The 11,351-nt window shown below is 41.1% G+C and overlaps 1 protein-coding gene across 1 annotated transcript; it reads right to left on the bottom strand.

Annotated features, from left to right (window-relative positions):
- Positions 1-2,965: 2,965 nt before the first annotated feature.
- LOC137294599 (ankyrin repeat, PH and SEC7 domain containing protein secG-like) lies at positions 2,966-4,692 on the bottom strand. Its single transcript, XM_067825688.1, has 2 exons — positions 4,683-4,692; positions 2,966-3,807 (listed from the first exon to the last, which is right to left on the bottom strand). The coding sequence occupies exons 1-2, from the start codon at positions 4,690-4,692 to the stop codon at positions 2,966-2,968; spliced, it is 852 nt and encodes a 283-aa protein (XP_067681789.1).
- Between the last annotated feature and the right edge of the window lie 6,659 nt (positions 4,693-11,351).

The following is an 11,351-nucleotide window of genomic DNA, read 5'->3' as shown; positions in this document are numbered from 1 at the left end:
ATCCCAATAGACGAAACCTTAATTATCTTCCATGATCTTTCATCATGAATACGAGTCGGATTTCTTTTCGGATTAACTATAAGTGCTTTATGAGGTATTCCATAAAGGTCTGATAGTCAATTATACATATATACAAATGTACATCTCTGCATCAAGTACCTGACAATTGCATCCACAAGACAGCCTGATAATGAGGTAAAACAAATATTCCAACTGACAACTGTCTCCTGTTGAGAAATGATCACACCTTTTGAACATGCTGTTACGACAATGATTTCAGAGAGCGTTATAACTCAGAAGTTGACTGATCAGGTACATAGTAGTCCTCAGTGAAATCAGCTTAATGGATATGTGGATGACATTTATAGAATTGACGCAATGGCAGTTATTTGATGTCCAGTTCAGTTCTGTACTTATTACGTTTCAAGATTTTAAGATAATTGACTTGTCTTTCCAGTAACCTGAACTACTACATCAAAGGTGTGTCATCAGTATTTCATAGTGATTGATAAACACACAGTTATGGTGTTATCTAAAAGGAACGATGGACTCAGAGATACCGGCTGGTTTTGGAAGGGTTTGCCAAAGTTACTTACGTTGGAGTGATTCTTTGACAGACTTATGAATCCAGCCTTCTTCTCGGATTTCTTTAGTTCCTCCCTCGGTAAACGACACGTTAGAGTTTCAATGTCATATTCAAAATTCCAACAAGCTCCATGTTCAATGCATTTTACCTGACACAACTTGACGCCAATGTTCCTGATAGTCATCGAACCATCGTCCACAGATTTAGTCGTCTGATCTACACACTGCCTTGTTTTGGATGTAGAAAATACAAACAGCAAAATAACAAATACTCGTAGGACCTGTTTCATGTCTGGTGACAATTTTTGTAGCATCTTCCGGTGTGCGGAAGCGATCGCCTTAAGCTGCCGTTGATCGACTACGATGTGGTTGAATGTTCATGTCATGTAAATCTCGAACAAGAGACAATGGAGAGAGGCTATGTCTAGGACGAAAATGAACATAGTATTGTGAACACAAGATCAGAGGATACCTGTCGATACAGCTCCAGATTATTGGAAAAATGCTTTCACTAACTTGCACAAACAAACCACTTACACTTTGTTCCGGGCTATCAAGGATCAGCAGACATCACGTGACCTCACCCGGAGGAGGTATGTGCCAGAATAGAGAATGAACATAGGGCATAAATCACGAACTCATTATTCACGTTTCTGACTACCCTTGACAAATATTCGTGTCATTACTTTGACTTTGTGATTATTTTAACTGTTTCCTGAGACAATGTAGTAGATAATCTGCAAACACCAAACAGCTATCAGGATCTCACACTTCAGCACCTCCTGAAACACACAATTTCAGTTCATTTCAGTTTATTTACATCTTGATTACAAGTGGCTGACGACCAATATTAATGCGCCTGTTTTGTTTTATACATACTTCTTTACTGCCTCATTCATGGTCACCCGTTTCTGTTTCCACACACAACAGGTTTGAGCCGATCGCCATTATACACTGGAAATGTACTACTCTATTCATCCCCAGTTGTGAAGATAAATATTAACTCACTCACTCATCACACGTAACTAGTGCTGAGAGTATTCCTGTCACTGATGTTTCACTGCAAACGTGCTCTACACATTTCCATAACTTTAATTATTATGGTTTCTTTATGCATTTGCTGCAGGTCCGGGGATTCGTGAAAATCCCGGTTAGAATATTGGTCTTCAGTAACCCATATTTGTCGTAAGAGGCGACTAACGGGATCGGATGGTCAGGCTCGCTGACATGGTTAAAACATGTCATCTGTTCCCAATTGCGTAGATCGATGGTCATATTGTTGGTCACTGGATTGTTTGGTCCAGACTCGATTATTTACAGACCGCCGTCAGCTGGAATATTGCTGAGTGCGGCTTAAAACTGAATTCACTCAGATTTTTTGCAGACGTTGTTATCTAGATTATTATTTCATACTAGATGTCACAGTTATCATATATTATGAAAATTGAATAATATTCACTTAGGATATTCCTGTGAAAACTTCAAGGTAACAATAATTCTAGTCTTAATAGGTTGTCCAGTTACATTTAGCCATAAAGCTGAGATAGACGCATGCATTGCAGAGATAAACTGACAAGAAGCACATTCTATAATATTTTATTGAACGTAATGTTCTTCAGAAGCACATAATATGTTCAGTACAATTGAAGTTTCCCGAGATACAGTTAAGAACATGGCAACAGATTTGCCAATACCTACAAAACTGGATCAATATGCTGTTTCGCAGCACGTTTGAATACAATTGGCTCCCCATGTTCATGACCCATATAACAGAATTGGCGCCAAAAAGTGTCAAAAAGTAAACAAGCAGAATCATATTAGATAAACTTTAAAAGGTTCGAAAATGGAAAATAATGCAACGGCAGAGTATCAAATGACTCCCTCTATTCCCAGTTTTAACGACTGTTTTCTTTGTACATGTACGCTCACGCATTGCATTTCCTCTATTAAGGCGCTCATGATGTATAGGTGATTCAGTTTCCTTCTGTGTTATACTATTGAACATACAACTATACACACATACGTCATACACAGAAGTCAACCAAACATACTGTGACATCACTATTCGTCACACGAGTGAGTGAGTTAAAATGTATAGCCACAGTAGTCACACGAGTAGTCACACGAGTGGTTCAAACACACACCATTATGATTTCCTTCACTAACTGGGCAAAGACAATGTCTTTGACAAAATGAGGTAATTAAATTCACATGTTGATTAGATCTCATTAATTACAGAGAGTACTCAAACTAATTCGTTATTAAATGTTATAATGTGTGAAAAAAACCCACAACACATTGGTTACACAAAGTGAATAGAACCACCAGTTTATCAAACAAATGAATCACTCACCAAAGTATAGGTTAGGTGACCACATACTTAAACATGTTGTAGAAAGTCATACACTGCACGATGTCCATAAAGCTTGGCTAGCATGGCTGCGGTGTCGCCATCGTTGTCCTTGGCATTGATGTCTGCCATGTTATGTGACAGGATGTACTTCACCATCTCCAGATGTCCCCCCATAGAAGCCAAATGTAGTATGTTTTCTCCAGTATCATCAACTGAGGAAATTCGAGAACCTTTCCTCACAAACAGGTCCAACATTTTCCTGTTTCCGTAATACGCTGCTCTCATCAACGGTGTCCTTCCATGTTTCCCCTTACTGTTAATGTTCACAAAGTCCTGTGACAGAATGTGCTCTACCATGTTGGCATGTCCTCCCATGGAAGCAAAATGAAGTAAATTGTCGCCGTCGTTATCCACCAGTGACACATTAGCTCCGACAGACACGAGGTAATCAAACACGTCTGTGTGTCCATGATAAGCAGCCTTCATCAGGGGTGTTACTCCGATATTTGTTCTGCTGTTGATATACATGCTGTACCTTGTGAGCACATGTTCCACCATGTCCGGATGACCTCCTGTGCAGGCCCAATGCAGGATATTGCGGCTTTTATCATCCACTAATGTTGCATTAGCTCCTTTTCTCACTAAAAGGTCAAATATCCGTTCCTGTCCCTTCCATGCTGCCACCATGAGTGGTGTCCTTCCTTTCTCCTCGTCTCTACTGTTGACGTCTACCACACTCCGAGATAGGATGTTTACCACCCGATCCAGGTCCCCCACCCGACAAGCACCGTGAAGTGTGAGGCTGTTTGAAGATTCATGGCTGTCAGTGCTATTTGGTGGAGATGATCCAATGCAGTTCTGGTTGCCATCTGTAGATTTGGCATATTACTATGATACAATGACATCAATTACTTCTTCATTCCTTACAACAAAGAGACAATAAAAAACCCGACTAACAAATAAATAAATAAGCTACTAGTAGGGACTGTAACGTGAATATTTGTTGTACGGAAAACGTTTCTAAACCTACTTGAGCTTTCATATCAGGTCTTCATATCTATACACAGCCAAGGAGTAAATATCCTGCATTAAAATTGAATAGAATGATAAATACAACATATCTACAAGCGAAACACATGTAAAATCACCCTGAATTCTTTACTGGACTTGTGAACGTAGTCAGTGTAACGCTGGAAAGTGGCACAATCATTTCATTGCCAAGTCTGCTTGGAAGTGTAAATGTCTCCAGGCAATCCTGTTACATATGGGAGAGTTTTAGCAGCTATACACCAAATCTCTGTAAAATGGAGCCAATAACCTTGACTTTCTGTGAAAGTTTTAACTGGTAACACCTCCTTGAATATGGACAAATCAAGAAAAGTGAACATTCCCTTGGCCAGTCACAGTCTGATGAAAATGCAGGTTCCGCTATACAGAGAATTGGTGTATAACTGTCTGCTGTACACGATCATCTCGGGTCGAGTAAATACAGAACTGGGAATTTAGAATGGAATACCATTGGATAGAATTACACTGAATATGCTCGGGAATCTGCAAGATGCTACAAGGATCAAATATGAGTCCCTGTCTCAGCCAGCATTTCTTGCGATCAGATATCTGGCATTATCTCCTGTGTGTAGTTGTGGTAGTGCCTGTATTGATGGACTGGTGTGCATACACGATGCTGACTGACTTCTGTGGCATTCTGAAGGGTTTGTGTTTCGGTGAGTGATCACTACCTGACCTGTCCCCATCATCAAGCAATATTCATACATATCCTTGGAGGTAGGATAGCCTAGTATTTGATGGCGTTCGCGCCTCACAATGAAGACCCGGATTCGAATTCCCTACATGGGTACAATTGTGTAAAGAACATTTCTGTTGTTCCCCGATGTGACATTGCTGGTATATTGCACAAAGTGGCGTACAAGACCATACGTATACTCACTCACTCATGCAATCCTTTACGGAGGAGACTATATATCAGGCCCGTCATTTTTCAGGTCACCCCACGAAAATGTAAAATAATGGCAAAATGAAAACAATAACAAAAAGGGCCAAAACAAATCAAAGCAATACCCCCAAACAGAAGAATAAAGAAAAAGAGGAAAACGTCAAGAAGATTTGGCTGGTTCCATGTGAACCTTCCTCAGGTGAACTGGCGGAGGAGGCAATCATTAGGTATAATCGGTCTGGGACACTGTAGTCAACAAAACCGAACATGTGAGTTTTTCAGGAATATCAAGGGTTTGTTATCTTATCCTTTTTATTCTCCAAATCATTATTTTCGTTCCCAGCAACACCATAGCTTGCAATAGTACTGTAAATGTACGTCTGTTGATAATACAAGTATCGTCCTTGATGCTGGCCTCTACAAGTGAACAAGTGAACTGAGCAGCCGTTACCTTGTACACAAACAGCCTTTCCAGACCGAGTCACCACACATCTAAATCCGAGACCGCAAGTCTTGGCTGCACCTGGAACTAGTCGGCAACTTCAAACAAGAGAAAGAACTATGTAAGATTATATTTCGTTTTTAGTATCATACGATTTACATTCTTATATATATGTCATGTATAACCACATGTATATGTTATACTTCACTAGGTATTTTTCAGAACCTGTCAAGTAACTGAAATGAAAAAATATCTCTGCAACGGTCTCCGTAGAACTGTGAAGGACTAGAAACTGTTACGTAATATATCATGACTGGGATTTTGCTGAAGTATTTTCCCAAATAGATTCAATTGTGCTGAAAGGATTCCAGATATTATGAAAACCCTTACCCGAATCACCTGAGGTGTAATCAATATAACAAGACTGTGCATATACAGTATTTGGGGATCCATATTTATGCAACTCCTAGTCATGCCCTGAGACAGCAGGTGTGGTTTCTCCTTGATGATATTGTTTTGTTATGCATTCGCGCTGTAATTCCATTTCAGAACGAGGGCCCATGCGGGTAGCATAAGTACAGCAAGTCCCCACTGACTTTAGTATGGTTATTTAACTTCAGTTATTGGTGATCTATAGCCCGTTTGTATTTGGTACTGTCTGCAGTTATTTCATTTTCAGATAGCTTACTACTTTTAAATATATTTCTGAAAAACTCTAACCTTTTCCCTGTAAAAGTAGCTTGTTCTCGTCGCGATATGGCTGAAATATTGCCGATATGAAAGTAAATATTAACTCACTCACTCTCTTCAGAGCGTGGGGATATAGCTGAGAGGCTTTGCTTTAGCTTGAGGTGTATCAGCAAGAACTACCATCGTATAAAGTGCCAGATCACGTCCATGTCAGAATCAGAAAAGGATCATGGGTAAATCTTTGAACGCTTCTAAATGACAGTTAACCAAATTTGAACGACCTAACAAATTAAACCATGGAAACTTTCTCAAAAAGAATGTCCGTCAACCGGATGACTGTATAACCGACATTATACCAATTTGGCAAGAGTTTATTGGCATGACTCCCACGGCCAAAAGGCATGAGCACACAATGCCATTTAGAAAGCTGTAAAATGTAAAACAAAAATATGTGATATTTGCAGTTATCTGCTCAGTACAGATTCTACTAGGTTTATCGGGACGGTGGGGTAGCCAAGTGGTTAAAGTGTTCTCCGAACCTGGGTTCTATTCCCCACATGGGTACAATATGGGAAACGCATAGCTGGTGTCTCTCGCCGTGATATTGATGAAAGATAGCTAAAAGCGACGTAAAAACACATACACTCACTCACTAGTACGTTTATGTACTTATGTGCCACCATAATGTGATATGGCAGGGGTTCCAGGACAAAATATCATCAGTCCACAAAGCCTCTTATAATTGGTCAGAAGAACCTTGCGCTCTACTTGGGACTTCCCTTCCTTAGTTAAGTACAAAGACCTTTTCGCTCCTGAATTTCTCCCAGGATAAGAACACATGAAGTCTATACTACAAGCTTGGCGGTCAAGATTAGTCACATTTAACTAAGGGTACCTTAACGTAAGGTAGATTCATGCAACGGGACGTCAACCTTAGTCAAGGTAGAAGGTAAAGCTTCACAAGATATAGTTGTTTTGAACAACGGGGCCCAAGCTTGCATCAATCCAAGAAAGCCTATATGGATGGCATGAGCAGGACATTTCCAAACGGACGCCTCATTAAGTATAACGATATTTGATACTGTTTTTGAAGTTTCCAGGGTCTATTAAATGATTGACTTGATTTTACCCACCGGTACTACCATCATCATTCTTAGAACCCATGCTTGCCATATAAGGCCACTATGCTTGTCGTAAGGGGATAACGGGATCCGATGCTCACGCTCGCTGACTTGGTTGACACATGCCATCGGTTCCCAGTTTCGCAGATAGATGCTCATGCTGTTGATCACTGGACTGCCTGGTTCAGACTCGATTATTTACAGACCGCCGCCATATGGTTGGAATATTGTCGAGTATTGCGTAAAACTCAACTCACACACTCACTCATTCACTCATTCTTCTTAGAAGATGTTTATCGTGATTATTTGCCAATTCTACTTACAATTGAATGATTGCTTGAATGAGAAATGTATTGTTCTTTCATCTCAGTCTTCTTCGATTCACCTGTAGATAAGCGACAAGTTAAGGTTTGAATCTCGTATTCGAAATTCAAACATGCTCCATGTTCAATACATTTTAGCTGACACAACTTGATGCCAATGTTCCGGATAGTGACATAACCATCCATCTCAGTCTCACTTTTAGTTCCAGATTCCGCTGTGCTTGATGTTGAAAATATCAACATCAGAATAACAATTACCTCCAAGTTTTCTTTCATACAGTCTGTTAAACATCTTCGTTTCATCTTTTAGTGTCCACAGAGGACAAAAGGAGTCGCCTTGCACAGGGATTATGTTGGTATGTTGTAAGACCAGGCGTTCAGGCAGAATGTAGACTATTAACAATCCCCGTGTGGGGAGGATGCAGACCTAGGCAGATAGACAATGAGCTCCTTATTGTTGACACCGGCGTCTGGATATAAAGGGTTAAGACAAGACCATAGAAGACAAGTCGATGACCGTACTGATGTTTCCAGCGATCTCACTGGATACTGTCACCAATATCCGGAGAAAACCGGTGAAGTTGTGGTCCTGACAATCAGATAAGCAGCAACACGTGGCATTCCACGTGTAAGCAGGATTCAGAACACGACATGAAAATCAGAGCATGACTCATGACACTATGTTTTCCATTGGCAACTTTTCTTGTTATGTTCAGTGTATTTTCAGTGTATTCGTAAATACCGGTATCAGTTGTGGGTCATTGTTATAATTTGAACTCTTCGTCGTTGTAGTGAGAGAGTGAATAATGTTTACGCCCCGTAATATTCCTGCTATGGCGGCGGTCTGTAAATAGTCAAGCCTGGACTAGACAATCTAGTGATCATCAACATGAGAATCGATCTCAGCTGCGCGATTGGGAACCAATGGCGTGTCAACCATGTCAGCGAGCCCGACCACCCCATCGCTCTTACAAAAAGCATGGGTTACCGAAGGCCAATATTCGAACCTAGACCTTCACGGGTCGCGTCAATGACGCCAATGACTTGTTTGCGATGTTTCTGCAATACAATCACTCGAACCTCTAAAGTGACAAATGGGTGACTCCCTCAGCTGAAATCATGGTATCTCCCACATCTCCCACACCTCACATCACTGAACCACCTGCTCCTCAGATCATGGAGTCTCCCACACCTCACATCACTGAGCCACCTGCTCCTGATCACGGAGCACAGAGGCACCTGCTCCTCATATCACACAGTCTCACATATCTCAGATCACAGACCCCTCAACACCCAGATCATGGAGCCTGGCATCTCATATCACGAAGCCTCACACATCTGAGATCTCGGAGCCCCCACACCTCATATCAGAGAGCCACCTGCTCCTCAGATCACAGAGCCTCTCACACCTCAGATCACAAAGTCTCCTTAGCCCTCAGATCACGGTGCCACCGACACTTCAGATCTCTGTCAGAGTCACCTGCTCCTCAGATCACAGAACACATAGTCTCCCACACCTTATATCAGAGAGCCACCCATACCTCACATCTCATATCACTGATCCTTCCACATCACACCTAAGATCATGGAGCCTCCTACGCGTTTTTCTTGTTATTAAATTTGAAAGCCAGTTCAGCTTGTCTTCAAAGGGTATTTTTGCTGTATCAGTGAGATCGACATCATTCATTATTCATGGAACTACATTTCAACGTGGTGCATTAGTCATGGTCTGTCAGAAGACTAGTGACAATGTCCTGATTCACAAAACCAAAAATACAGAAACTTCAAATACCACGGCATTTACTAGAGAAAAGCAGTTCTTTGGAAAATATTATTATTCGGAAGTGAATTTTGATGGATCTAATATCAAGTACAGTTCACAAATGCGATATAATCATCAACAACCACACTAGAGCACTATCGGATTCTTGACAGGTATTTTGAAGTTGATGGATATATAAGAAGAGTATATGGATGACAACTTCTTCTTTTATTGTTTATATAACAGGGGCAGCAGTAATTGTCCCTTCTACCAGAATATCCCTTCTTCAGGTATTCATGTATAACCTTTTCAGACTGCTTTTCTTGGCTGGCTATTAAAAATGTTTTCTCAACACCCACTTATAACTGCAAACACTGAGTTATCTAATAATCTTGCAACTCGTCAGTATGTCATCACCTTTTGTTGGTTGGAATCAAAGGTAACACGATGGCTGATACTGATACTGATACTGATACTGATACTGATACTGATACTGATGCTGCAGCTAAAGCAGCACTATACAAATCTGTAACATCACTTCTTATCCAGTGAGTGAGTGGGATTAGTTTTACGCCGCACTCACCAATAGTCCAGGTATATGGCGGCGGTCTGTAAATAATCGAGTCTGGACAGTCCAGTGATCAACAGCTTAAGCAACGATCTGCGCAAATGGGAACCGATGACATGTGTCAACCAAGTCAGCGAGCCTGACCACCCGATCCCGTTAGTCGCTTCTTACGACAAGCATGGTCGCCTTTTATGGCAAGCATGGGTTGCTGAAGGCCTGTTCTACCCCGGACCTTCACGGGTCTCTTATCCAATACGCAGATTATATAGTAATTAGATTTTACATACGTGATCTGATGTAGAAGAAGCGAGACACCCAAAAAGGAATTTATAAATCACATGAAAAAAAACCCTGCATATTCTTATTGTCAGTCCAGATTTGAGGAGGCCGCCATGCGACATTGAAAGGCGAGGATCCTCCGTTTTGCACATCTTGTGACAAATGAATCACGGTCAAGCATGTAGTGCTATTATTTTAAAGTCAAAGGCCGTGCTATTGTGGTCGCTTTACTGTTCTTTGTCGACATTGTAAGGCTTTGACTTGTACCAGTCACAATATCGATGAAGTGACTCTAAATTTGAACTTCCTGGTTGCAGCAACATTATGATGAAGAGCAGGCCGAGGTGATGACAGTGTTGAGCCTCAACAACGATCTCTCTCTCTCATGGATGCCATGGAATGTTGCTGATTGCGGCTTATAAGACAAATATACACAGACAAACACGTATGCTATAATCTCATGCAGTTATGAACATATTTTGAGATGATGTGCATGGCGCTTACAAGAACATTCATGACATTCTCATTGCTGGATGGTAGAACATTAGACTGGGAGCTGAACGCCAGTTCAACCAAAACAGATATTCTCCCCTTCGGAAACGTACTGTTGACTTTCTGTCTGTGATACGAGGCACTATCATCAGCATCAACGGATTCCAGGCCAAAGCGTCTATTATGTATGGAACTTGCTGTCGCATTTAAGTTAAATGCATTAGTAATTGTCTGTCAGAAGACCGTTGACAGTGTTCTGATGAAGATAAAAACAGTCCTCCTTTGGAAATACCATAGATAGGGAAAAAACCAACACTTTCGATACTTTCGCGACTGACCGTGTGACTGATAGATTGGAATAGCCATTTCTTGTATATTTGATATTTGTAGAATAAATTCAATAATTTCAGAAGATGCGAGTCTAAAGCAATGCGCATTACAGAAACCTGTGCAATCTTCGTCAATTTCATGTCACTCCTGTTGTGACCATTGATACAAACCGACTTATAAATGAAATAATATGCGGTGAGATCAGTAAGACCTGCGAGACCAACCTCTGACAATTCTTTTGTACAGAGCAGTGAGTGAAGTTTTACGCCGCACTCAGCAATATTCCAGCCATATGGTGGCGATCTGTAAATAGTCGAGTCTGAACCAGACTGTCCAGTGATGAACAGCAAGAGTATCTATCTGCGCAACTGGGAACCGATGACATGTGTCAACCATGTCAGCGAACCTGACCACACGGTTTCGTTAGACGCCTCTTACGACAAGCATAGTCG

This window comes from Haliotis asinina, chromosome 1, assembly GCF_037392515.1.
Source record: "Haliotis asinina isolate JCU_RB_2024 chromosome 1, JCU_Hal_asi_v2, whole genome shotgun sequence".
NCBI classification, from domain to species: Eukaryota; Metazoa; Mollusca; class Gastropoda; order Lepetellida; family Haliotidae; genus Haliotis; species Haliotis asinina.
The sequence above is the reverse complement of the archived record's forward strand: the minus strand, read 5'-3'. Positions and strand labels throughout refer to the sequence as shown.